The following is a 12513-nucleotide window of genomic DNA, read 5'->3' as shown; positions in this document are numbered from 1 at the left end:
GTGGAAGTTGCAGGCGGGCAGATTCCAGCACTGTGGCACAGTACTCGCACAGTGGGAGCTGTCCAGGGTGGAAAAAGTATTTCTCGAGCTTGTGAGCAAAAAATAGTTGAGAGTGGGCCTTCCCTTCGCTCATGGGGCAACCAGGGGAGATCTGTGAATGAGATGGGGTAGAGGACCTTTCTCAAAGGCAGGGTGAAAGGCATGCTGGATGGAGGAAAGTGGTAGTTCATGCATGAAACACCTGCTTTGCAGAGCCAGTCACTAGTTTATCCCCCAGACTCCTCCTTGTGGTCTCTCTCTGGCCAGGCCAGGTCTTGGTGGTGCCCTGTGGGGCTGAGATTCTCCTGAGTGAAAAGAGGCAGTTGGAGACAAGGCCCCGGATCCTGGGCAGAGGAGAGGTCCTGAAGAGGCCTCTGCTTACCCACCCCCATCTTTCTGCCAGCTTTGGAAGGAATGAGGAAAAAAGCATGAAATGTCTATCCTAGGACACAGTAAAACCCTGTGACAACACACGCCACAATAGTGCAAATGCTAATATATTGTGGCAGCTGGCTCCCAGACTCCCAGAGCCAGTCAGGCGCACAGCTTGGTGACTGTGTGTACTTGCTCTAGCCATTTTACTAATCTTGCGATAATGTGACCTTGCATTTTTTTCTTTGAGACAGAGTTTTGCTCTTAATACCCACGTTGGAGTGCAATGGTGCGATTTCTGCTCACTGCAACCTCTGCCTCTTGGGTCGAGGGATTCTCCTGCCTCAGCCTCCTGAGTAGCTGGGATTACAGGCATACACCACCACGCCCAACTAATTTTGTATTTTTGGTAGAGATGTGGTTTCTCCATATTGGTCAGGCTGGTCTCGAACTCCTAACCTCAGGTGATCCGCCCGCCTTGGGCTCCCTAAGTGCTGGGATTATAGGTATGAGCCATCACACCCAGCCGTGACCTTGCATTTCATACTTTTTGGATTTACCTATCGTTTTTTAGCAGAGTTTTCATTGTACACACCAAGGGTTCCTTCCTATCCCAAAGTCAAGAAACAAAATAGAATGAAAGCACTGAACTCCAAACTGACCTCTTTCTGCCTTGCTCCATGATGGGAATGCAGTGAGCACACTACAAAACTCCCCCCAGTTCCCCCTTTGTAGAACACGTGAGTGGTGAAATGTCCCAGCCCCTTTCCTTCCTCCGGTCAACTGCAGGCCCCGTTCCTTCAGATCTGGCTTAGAGCCATGCAAGCTCACCTGGACCATCCACCTGCTGTGTGACAGTCCTGTTCGCCACTGTCTGATTGATCCCTTCACACTGCCCATGACTCTACTCCACTGCTCTAGGATCACTTAAGTGCCCGCAGCCACAGGATTCAAGTCAGAATCCTCCTTTGGCCTTGTCAGCTGCCTCACAGTTTCCAGTCCCATTCCCCGTGTTTTTCCTGCACCAAACTCCTCTCAAGCCAAACAATCAGTCAACTGAAGGATCAGTCATGTGTGGAAGGCCACTTGGTGCCTTGGGCTAGGCGGAGCTCCCTGGCGCAGTGTAAAAAATACAGGGACACTGGGTTTGCCTTTAAGGATTTACAACCTCTTGGAGAACAAGCCATACGTGAAAGCCTGTGATTCACTGCCAAGCTGTACTGTCTATATTCATTGAGACTCCAGAGGGCCTAGGAGGCTGGAGGGCTCCTCAACGCATTTGAGGACATATAAAGCACTAGATACCATGTGATTCGCTGGACTGAGCACTTTATGAATACTAGTCCCAATCTTTACAACTCTGCCTGTGGTAAACATCATTTGCTCCATCAAATGTCTCCCTGTTTTTCTGATGAGAGAGCCAAAGCTCAAAATGATTCAGACGTTCAAGATCATACGGTTGGTAGATGACGGAGCTGAGATGGAGCCCCAGGTGTGTCTAGCTCCGCCGGGTGAGTCCTTCCCACCACAGCCCACCATCTCTCCCCACATATCTGATATCGGCCGAGGCTCTCTTCCCAGCCAGACATCTGGAGGTGTGAGGGAAGTCGGTGTTTGGGACCTATTTCTCTTGCCTCCGCTCACACCAACAGTCTTACAAAGTGCCCTGAACGTGGTAGGGCTTAGTAAGTGTGTGGTATCTCGCTGATGGAGCCCTGTGTTGGGGCTGAAGGGAGCTGGAGAGTTGGCCCTGATGCTCCCCCTCCTCGGCTGCCTCTCGAAGATCATCCAGCTCCTCCCGGCCCCACAGGCCTCTGCCTGGCTCCTAGCACACCCCGCTGGAGCTGAATAACAGCCCTGTATCACGGATACCATTTGCCTTCTAAATCTTCAGGACAGATGGCACAGCCAGAACTCTCGGTTGCAAAGGCCACAGAAGCTCGTGTGGCTGCGGCGATGCCAGCTTCTGATTATAATGAAAATGAGGTGATGCAGCCTGTGAGAGCCTCAGGTGGTAGCAATCTGGGCTACATTTCCATTTGGCTTTGGAATAGGCTTTGGTTTCCCCCTTAAAAACTGGTGCCACAGTTGTCAAACCTGAGAGTCCACATACATGAAGCTATAGGATGGAGAACCAAGCAGAAGCAGTGGGAAGCCAGGGCAACTCCTTCACGTGGCGCCTCACCTCCGCCCTACCTGCAGCAGCCCTCTCTACCTCTTCCAGGGAAGGAAGGAAGAGGAGCAAAAACGTGGGTCTGACTCAAAGCATCATCTCCATCTGCACCTGTGCAATGAGTGCTGTGGCTTCAAAGATAAAGACCTTTCTGTGCTGAAGCGACAGAGAATAAATCAACTGGGCTAGAGATGGTTGACTGGCCCTAGCTACGTGGTTGACAGCAGGGATAACAGCCACCCACCAAAATTTGCTAAGCACATCCTTCCCCCAGGTACCGATGAGGGCTTTATGGAGATTATCCCAATTAACCCTCACAAAAACCTTGCAAGATGTTTTACGAGGAGAGAACCAAGGTTCAGAGATGTTGAGTGACTCGTCCTAAGACTCACTAGTGGAGACTGCAGGGACCCACCCCAGGTCTCCCGGGTCCAAAGCCCCGCCTCTTAAGCGCCGTCTGCGCAGTGTGCGTGGCAGGGCGGACCCCGGGAGCCGCCCCCGTCCTGGCTTACCCCTTGCTGCGGTAGGCGGTGCACCTCTCCAGTGGGACTCTCAGGACGCCGTCGCTCAGCCCCACGAAGAGCGCGCGGGCGCTGTGTAGGATGCGCAGGCTGCGCAGGGGCTCGCGGCGCCCGGGGGGTAGCACGTGCAGCTCCTCCAGGTAGCAGCCACGGAGGCTGCGGCTCGCCGTGGACAGCGCCTTCAGGATGGTGCCCGACTCTGGGGGAGAGGGGGAGCCAGACCAAGGTGGCCTTCAAGGCCTCGGAAGCTTGCAGACCCGCCCCCGTCCCTCAACCTACCCCCGACCTGGAGTCCAGGCTGGGCCGGGCCGGCTCACCGGTGCCAATGTAGAGCACGTGGTAGAGCGTGTCCTTGGCCTGCACCAGGTCCACCACGAGGTGTGAGAAGCGTACGCTGTCCTGGGTGACACAGGGCTCGGGTGTCACCGGCTGCACGGCCTCGCTCATCAGGAAGAGGCGCTGCGCGTCCTGGAGGCTGCGCTCCGTCAGGTTCTCGTTGGGACCCGTCTCAGGCAGGGTGCCACACTGCCGTGGGGAGCTGGGTTACCCGCGCCCGGCCACTTGGGCTGCCGCGATCCCCTGCCGGCTCCCTCCTCCTGGCAACCCAGGTGGCCACAGCCACCGACGCTGATTCTCCAGCATCCCCCACCCCCAGCATCCCTGCTGGGCATCCTGCACCCATTACCAGGGTGGGATATCTCTTCTTTGGGAACGAAAAACAGGAGGCTGGGGAGATGGGGAAGGATGATGCTGCCAGGGTTGGGGAAGAGGAGGGAGGAGAACAAAGAGGACTGGACTGCCTGCAAATGGGTAATTTGAGTGTGGATGAGTGTCCGGTGATTTTTATGCTGTTGCTGCAGGTGCCCCTCTCCTACCTTGGGCCAAGCCCTGCTGTCCCTCTCCTGTGTCCCTACCAGCTCAAAGTTCTTATGATTTCTAAACTGAAGCTGGAAGCCAACCACCTTTTACTGAGCATCTCCTACATTTCAGGCTTATGAACCTTCACAAGTAACTGTGACGTGTTCTCTCTTACGGTATTATCCCTAGTACCAGATAACGAAAAAGAAACTGAAGGAGGTTGGTGGGATGACTTTTTTTGTCCAAGGTCACATGGAGACAGGCTAGATCTGGGTCAGGATGGTAGGACTGCAAAGCTTGAGGTCTTTCCCAGCTGCATCCCACCTCCCAGGTAGGAAGCTGGGCGAACCTGAAAATCAAGCATCAGCAACCTCCTCTGCCCCCACATTCTTTCCCCTTTTCCGTTACAGGTTGGGGGATGCTCGTACTATCCATGGCTGGGCCCTGACCACACAGTGACCACTCCTAGCACTGACCACTTCCAGGAATTAGTACCCATGTTGAACACACTGCGAGAAAGTTCCAGTTAACATCCCCAAATTCCAGCCAGACAGCATGTGTAGTGCTTCCGTGGTCCTCCACACTGGAGAGCCGAGGTCCCGCGACCCTGCCTCCCTGGAGGTGTGGCTCACATTTAGAGATGGCTCCAAGCATGCTCCCTTGCACGGCCACTCACCCACTCTCCCCTTCTCCCTCACAGTTGTAGAGGCTAATACCCTCAGGGAACCATTGTGGACCCCAGCAATGGGCATGGACTGGCAGGGACAGGTCTGGTGTCTGTCTGTGCTAAGCAGTTGGGAATCAGCTTGTGGCTGGTGGCCTGGGGGGGAAGGCAGTGTGTGAAGACAGGAAAATTATTTACCTGGAAATTGGGGATGGGGTTGGCAGTGGGAAGCCAGGCAGCCCTGGGGTTCTCCTGGTAGCGAAATGGGCCACTGAAAGCCTGGGAGATGGCACTGAGATTGAAGGCGCAGACAGCAGAAGCTGCGACACTGTTTCTGAAAGACAAGAGGTGGTGGGACAAGGCTCTCCCTATAAGACCTCGCACCCTCCTCAGAAACCCCACAGCCAGCTGTCATATCCAATCCTCAAGGCTCTGTAAGCATCTATGATGAGTCTGGCACACCACAGGGGCATCTCAAAGGGAGATGTGGTCCTGATACTCCGCAAACCCCCTGGGAACGACCCACTGGTGAATCCTCCTGTGCTACTGCCTTCCTCCCTCCCTTATCCAGCAGGAGGCTGAAATTCAGTGGCTTTCAAACATTGTGGCTCAGGCCCACGGTAAGAGATATATTTTACCCTACAACTCGGTATAGTATGCACACATCCATAATGAAGTTTTATGAAGTTACCCTTACTAAGTATGTAAGACTCTGATATTTTATTCCATTCTATTCTGATTTATTTATTTACGAAAGCTGGTTACCAAACCACTGATTTATGCTGTCACCTGCCACACCCTGAGTTCAGGAGGCCCTTTCAGTCACAGAAGCATGTTTCCGTGAATCTTGCATGAACAGGTCACAGAGAGGATACCACTATACCAAATGCTTCTAGTTCTATGCTTCGCATTTAGTTCTCCCAAATGTGTCCACTTCTCTCCAACTCTGCCTGGTTTCAGCCCCCCTGCAGTCCCCCGAATGCTGTGCTGTTCTCTTGGTGGCCTGCCTGAAGCCTGTCTAGTCCCCTGATCCATTTTCCACACAGCAGCCAGAGTGGTGAGCATTTTAAAATGCACCTCTGAGCTGGTGGCTGGTCTGCTTCAAACCTGTGAATAATTTCTCCTTGCTCTTAGAATAAAGATTAAAACCCTTAAAGCAGTCTGCAACATCCTTTGGGACATATCCTCCCTGCCCTACCCCTTCACTCTCTTCTCCTGTCTTTCTCCTTCTCACCCTTAACTCTCTTTCCACACTGATCTCTGCTCAACTCCTGAAACATTTCTTCCCACCTCAAACTTCTGCACATGTTCCCTCAGGCCGGAATGCTCCTCTCCCTTAGTTTATTTCTACTCATCCTATAGATGTCACTTCCTACAGGAAGCCTTCCCTGATTACCACTCCTTTATGCTGTTAGAGGCTTTTCCACATACTGCCCTTTCTCTTTATAGGATTTATCATGATTAAAATTTGTTGTTTAATATCCATCACCCTGTTTCAGCTTTTAAGTATGGAGTCATGTCTGCTTTTGCTCCCTGACACCCCACCCCTAGCTGGACAAGCCGCTCCAAGCCTGCATGGAGAAGGCATGCAATAAATATACTAGTTACAATCCACACTGATGGCGTCAGTTTTGATGCCTCTCCACCTACACCTGACTGTCATCTCTGTCTACCCGCTCACACGGTCCTTCCTATAGCTAGCCTGGTCCTCATATAGTGGCTGCTATCAGGGGCCCAAGGCGAGCAAACACTGCTCCATGACTCATAGGTTTCTGATGTTCCTACGAAGAACACTGTGTGGCCAGTGCCTTCCTTGGTCTCGGTGCCCATCCATCATTGTCTATATCAGGGCGTCCAATCTTTTGGCTTCCCTGGACCACATTAGAAGCAGAATTGTCCTGGGCCACACATAAAATACACTAAACAGCAACAATAGCTGATGAGCTAAAACAAAAATTGCAAAAAAAAAAAAAATTGTAATGTTTTAAGAAAGTCTACAAATTTATGTTGGGCCTCATTCAAAGCTGTCCAGGGCCACCTGCAGCCCCCAGGCTAGGGGAAAGGCTGTAGGCTGGACAAGCTCGGTCTATAGGAAAGTCACCTGATTGGGTTAGCCTCTTACACAGAAGAAGGTGGTGGGAGGAGGGTCCCATGATCTGTGAGGGTTACCTGTCCTCACACCTAGGAAACAAAAGGGACTATCATTCCCAGCCTGTGTTTTCCAGCACAGTCTAGATGGGAGGTGACGGCAGGGTTACCAGAAGATGGCTGGTGAGATTGAGCAGAATTACATAGTCCTGAGGTTGGAAGGGACCCTGGGGAATCCCTGTTGAGCCTCCTTGAGGCTACTGCTGCCTGCCTCCCTGACCCACATGGCTGCATCCTCTCATCCAAGGCAGGCTTTTCCACCGTCATCACTAGCATGTTACTCCTTCATGGAACCTCAGCCAGATCCATTGGCTTTATTCATATCTGGCCTGGGCTCGCCCTTCCCAGTAGCCAAGAACACGTGCTTATCACTCTAGAAGCAGTAAGACAAAATCCTCAGACAACCCTGGGCAGGAGGCACGGGAGTCCCCATTTTATAGATGAAGCCCACTAGGCTGTGAGGCCAGGCCAGCTCCCGACATCACAGGGAAGGGGCTGGCAGAGGGCAGGACTCACACGTTGGTGGTGAAAACTCCGTAGATGAGGTCCTGCTCTGGCAAGTGGAAGGCACTCTGCAGCTCGTTATAGTAGAAGGGGACCTCGCCTGGACGGGAGCAGTTGAGCCGGGCCTTCATGAATGTGGTCCACGTGTCCTCCAGCAGGAATCGGCCTCCCACGTCATTCTTGCACACACGGGCCACGCGAGAGTACACGGTGCGTCCACAGTCATGCTCCACTGCGTTCTCCCGCAGGAAGAAGTATGCAAACAGCCCGATATCGTAGGCTGCCACGAAGTTTGGCTCTGGGTGGGCAGAAGAGGAACAAGGGGCAGGGCAGGCCAGCAGGGAAGAAGAGGGCAGAGTCGGGAGGACTCAACTGCTTCCCAGATGGGGACCCTGACATCCTCTCCCTGCAAGCTTAGTGACTTGGGGGCCCTAACTAACTCTATTCCTACCTCCAAGTGCAGCTATAATATTAACCATGTGTTACCACCCACCTCTCACTGGGTGCCAAACAATATCCTAAGTACTTTATGGGGATTTACCCAGTTGATCAACATAACCTCTGAGGTAAAGCCTATGATTATCCTCATACTACGGAACAACATTGTGGCACACAGAGGTTAAGTACTTGCTCAAGGACATACAGCTATTTAGGTTGGTTTAAAAATAATTGCAATTTTCACCATTACTTTTGATGGCAAAAACCAGGATCAGTTTTGTGCAACCTAATAGTTAGTGAGAAAACAGGGGTTCAACCCCAAGAGTTAGGAAATTCACATGGCCCTTTCCATAACCTCTCTCTCTTTCTTAAGAGGCAGGCTCTTGCTCTTTCGCCCAGGCTGGAGTTCAGGGATGTGACCATAGCTCACTGCAGTCTCAGACTCCTAGGCTCCAGGAATCCTATCACCTCAGTCTCCTGAGTAGCTGGGAATACAGGTGTGCATCACCACACCAGCCTAATTTATTTTTTACTGTTTTTAGAGATAGGACCTTGCTATGTTGGCCAGGCTGGTCTCCAACTCCTGGCCTCAAGAGATCTTCCTGCCTTAGCCTCCCAAAGTGTTGGGATTATAGGCATGAGCCACTACACCTGGCCTCATAATTTCTTCTTATCCATAATTTATTTTCCTAAACAATTCCTGACTATCTCACCCTCCCTAATAGCCCACCCTCCGTCTGTTATGGGTCCTCAGAGCACCATCTGTGATTTCATCTGGGGTCCATCTCCAGCATGCTCCGGTCTTTGGACGAATGTCTGCCCTACTCTGGACCTCTTTTTTGATGAGGCAAGTGGGAGCCCTTGCAGAGGTTAGACAGGAAGGAGGATGAATGGGGGAGCTCAGGGTGGGCTGGCAGGATCAGAACCAGGGGAGTCCCCACCCCTGGCACTGGGGGCTCCTTACCATTGAGCCATTTGGAGTTATACTGGGCAGTGCGAAGTGGTGGCCCGCTGCCCAGGCTGCGGTAGATGGCAGGGTCCCGACCTGAGAAGTCTATGACCGTGGCCGCGTAGAGCTCCCCCTGGGAGGAGATGACAGCTGTGGAGTTGTGGCGTGGGTCGTACGGGCAGCGGGCCACACCATTGATCTTCTCAATCGTCCGGCTGAGGTTCCCCACCTGGGGACAATGAGGAGAAGGGGACACTGTTCCCTGAGGCCCTGGCACTGCCTGTTCTTTCCACCCAAGTTTTGCTTCCTCCTGGGCCCCAGTCTCTCCGGGCCTCTCCCCTCCTCCAGCGTCCTCACTCCCAGCCCACGGTCCCTCTGAGGGAGCCTCCCTCAGGGAGGGAAAGGTCCTCCCAGTGGGTCCATCTGTCTCCAGCCCCAGTCAGGACCCTCCAAGGTAAGGCTGATCGACAAAATACAGAAGGCCCAGTTCAATTTGAATTTCAGACCAACAGGGAGTAATTTTTTAGTATAAGTTTATCCCAAATACTTCAGGGAACATGATTATGCTAAAATATCATTTATTATCTGAAATTGAAATCTAACTGGGCATCCTTTTATGTTTGTTTTGTGTGTTTGTTTGCAAAATTTGGCAACCCCTCTTCAAGGCTGTGTGCCCAGACAGGAGAAACTCTGCATGGTGCCCCCTTCAGCCTGCCCCACCCTGAGCCGCTCACCTGTCTGCTGGTGCACACGGGGGAAAAGGCATTGGTCCCACACATGAACACCTTCCGGCCGGCGACGATCAGGACTCGCACGTAGTTCTGACACTCCTCCTGAGGCAGGAAGGAAAGAAGCAGACAGCACAGCTCTCCAGGTGCGATGCTGAGTGTCTCACCCTCATACCACTGCGTCGTGGATGCCAACAGGTATTCTCAGACACTCCCCTCGACCCCAGATCCACCTGTCCTGATGTCCAGGTCACATCTTGGACGCCCCTCCCACCAAGGCCATCTCTCTGCATCACTGCTCACTCAGATGCTCAGGACCAACTGGCCGCAGGGCTGTGTCCCCACCTGCCCAAGGAGCCCCAGCTTACCCTGGCCAGACCTCTCCAGCAGGGGACATCATGTCCATACAATGCCCCCTCCATCCCCACAACCAAAGCCTCCTTCCAGCTTCAGGTGGGGCCCCCGGACAACCGAGGCCACGTACCTCAGTCTTCCCTTTGCTTTGGCAGGAGCGTCGCGTGTCCTCGCTGGAGGCCCACTCTGTGGCCTGGGGGAGGAACACAGGAACACATAGACATCACATGACTGTTGTGTCGTTCACCGCCACTCAGCACCAGGGCAGGCAGCAGCCGGTATCAGCAGTGGACAGGAAGCTGCGAAGGAGCGACAGCCTGCAGGGTGGGGGCTTTTCTCTCTACGTCCACTTGGACCTGGGAGGGCTGCCCAGTCTCCTTACCCAGAGGCCTTTCACAGGTGGGGACCGTCAGCCCAACACCCCTCACACCTGCTTGGGTCAGAGGAGGCCTGGAGGAACAGCTTCTACAGCTTTCATCATCCCCACACAGCTCTGTCCGAGGAGTCAGCCAGCGAGCTGGAAGTGGCCAAAGGACCTTCAATATCACCCCAGTCCCTGAGTGGGAAATGCGCCTATTCTGTGCCAGATGGCCCTCAAATGAGCGGGAGGCAAGAAGGGAGAAAAGATTTGGCAAACCCTGAATGTAGGAGATTTAACTTTCCAATGACAACTCCAGGCTTTTTCCTTAAGAGATGGAGAAACCAAGGTTCTGTGTGACCTAAGCAAGTCACGCAGAACCTCGTGTAAAGCAGGGTCTAGAGCCCACATTTCTGATGCCAAAGACTATGTGTGTTCCCATAGTCTCAAGGGCTGAGACTCCCCCTTTCCTAATTGCTCTCCTCCCTCCCACCCCCACCATCTGCACTTTCCTTCGGGTTGCCCTGGTGGCATCCCTCGTGCTCTGCCATGGGGTCATGTGTGTGGGGACACAGCTTTCATGGGGCGACCTGCAGGACAGTACCATGGGTACGTTCTCACATACCCATGGCGTTAGGAGAGGGCTGCCCTCAACCCGGAATCTCTTCTTCCCCTCATCTATTCTGCCTCTACTCTCTCTGAACAGCAGCTGAAGGGAGGCGTGACGCCCTCCACGTCCAAGCACTGTCAACAGCCCTGGTGTGGCTCATTACGTATTTCTGGGTCACATGTATAAACATGAACTGCCCACCTGTCCTGGGAGAGGGAGCCCTGAACAAGCAGCTCTCTCATCCAAATGGGGAGAAAAGAAAAAGAGCCCACCTGCTTTTAATTTCTAAGAAAGCTGTTTCTAGCCATGAAGTTACTGCCTGCAGAGCTCCAGAGGCCGCAGTGTGTGAGGGAAGGCAGGGTGCCAGGAGAGTGAGCAGAGGCCAGGAGAGCGAGCAGCAGGCCTCTCTCTCTGCTTTCCAGGACACAGCCAACCTGCATCCGTGATGGCTGCTTTGTGAGGCAGAGGGAGGCTGACTCCTGTACACCCTGACGAGTTGGGAACCCAGGCTTCTGTATCTCCCAGACCTTGGAGAAGAGCAAAGGACCCCTAGTCTGTCCACAGAGCCACAGTGTTCATCTGGACAGACACAACTGAGCACTGTCACATGCAGAACCCATCAGCTCCCAGGCTGAGCCTGATATAAAGGAGGAGATACAAGAAACCTTGAGGTTCCTGGGGGCAGAAAAGAGTAATGAGCCACAAACATTGCAGAGATGCAGGCCAAAAGCCCTGGACGGTGGGTGGCTTTGGGAGGACTGCATGAGCAAAGGGTCCTGGAGTCTCTGGGTAAAGGAGCACATTGAAGGGGTCAGCCTTGTTCCTGAGGAGGCAGGATCCCACAGAGGGGGCTGCACCGTGAAAGGAGTTAAAGTTCTGCTGAACTCAACAATGGGATGGGCACTGTGCCAGAGACTTGACACACTTCTCTTTGATCCTCACAACAACCAGTGAAACACATAGCCTTCTGCTAGTTTTACAGGGAAGAAAACTAAAGTCCAGAGAGGCGGAGCAATTTGCCCAAGGTCACACAGCTAGTAATTGAGAAACTCAAGATGCAAATCCAGACAAGTGATACCAGAACCAAGCTCTTTCTGCTACATCCTGCAGCCTCTCACGGTGAATAGATTTCTCTAACCAAAAGTTAGACCGAAAGAGAGTATATATATTTACAGAGGTAAGAGCACGAAATGGCTTTTTTGAGACCATTTATTTACTTAAATTTTTAAAAATCAAATTAATGACAGAGTTTAAAAAGTTAAATAATATTAAAATTTATTAATTAAAACCCCAGTGACCCACTCCTCCCAAACCCACCCCTTTTCCCAAAAACAACCACTTTCACCTCTTTTAGTTGCTTTCGGTGTGTTTTAAAAAACCAATTTCTAAAACACATGTACCAATCTTAGACTTCATCTTTTAAATTCCTGTTAACGGAGGTGAAGATTTTTCCCACTTACCCACCACCATTCTTCCCCGCACCAAAGCACACATAACATTTCCTGTCTTCTCATCCTCCCATTATAATTACAGTTTTAATTAAAATCAACATTGGTATTTACAGCTAGTACCCCAGACTTCACTGAATGTATGGCACCATCAATCTGTAGCATGAACCACTGAGAAAGAAAATTGCTGCCAATCAAATGCTCTTATTCGTTACAATTTTAATGTAAACATATTGAAAGTGCTCTTATTTAGATGTATGTTTTTATCATACATATCAATCTTGTGCGTACAAAAAATATATGCAAAATTGGGTATCCTTAAACCTTTGAATTCAGCATTCATCGAGCT

General features: G+C 52.0%; 1 protein-coding gene across 13 annotated transcripts in view; it reads right to left on the bottom strand.

Annotated features, from left to right (window-relative positions):
* SEMA5B (semaphorin 5B) overlaps positions 1 to 12513 on the bottom strand; it is a 118079-nt gene that overhangs the window by 9785 nt on the left and 95781 nt on the right. For 12 of the 13 annotated variants that reach the window (XM_039477641.2, XM_039477643.2, XM_039477642.2 and 9 more), the window contains 7 exons: positions 9879 to 9941; positions 9401 to 9499; positions 8682 to 8895; positions 7292 to 7577; positions 4826 to 4961; positions 3423 to 3630; positions 3097 to 3304 (listed from right to left, as the gene is read on the bottom strand). In XM_039477641.2, the coding sequence (XP_039333575.2) occupies positions 3097 to 3304; positions 3423 to 3630; positions 4826 to 4961; positions 7292 to 7577; positions 8682 to 8895; positions 9401 to 9499; positions 9879 to 9941 (1214 nt within the window). The remainder of the gene's footprint in view (positions 1 to 3096; positions 3305 to 3422; positions 3631 to 4825; positions 4962 to 7291; positions 7578 to 8681; positions 8896 to 9400; positions 9500 to 9878; positions 9942 to 12513) is intronic. The other variant, XM_074404241.1, reaches the window with a different exon arrangement.

This window comes from Saimiri boliviensis, chromosome 8 (genome assembly GCF_048565385.1).
Source record: "Saimiri boliviensis isolate mSaiBol1 chromosome 8, mSaiBol1.pri, whole genome shotgun sequence".
Lineage (NCBI taxonomy): Eukaryota > Metazoa > Chordata > Mammalia > Primates > Cebidae > Saimiri > Saimiri boliviensis.
This window is presented reverse-complemented; position numbering and strand designations above follow the sequence as displayed.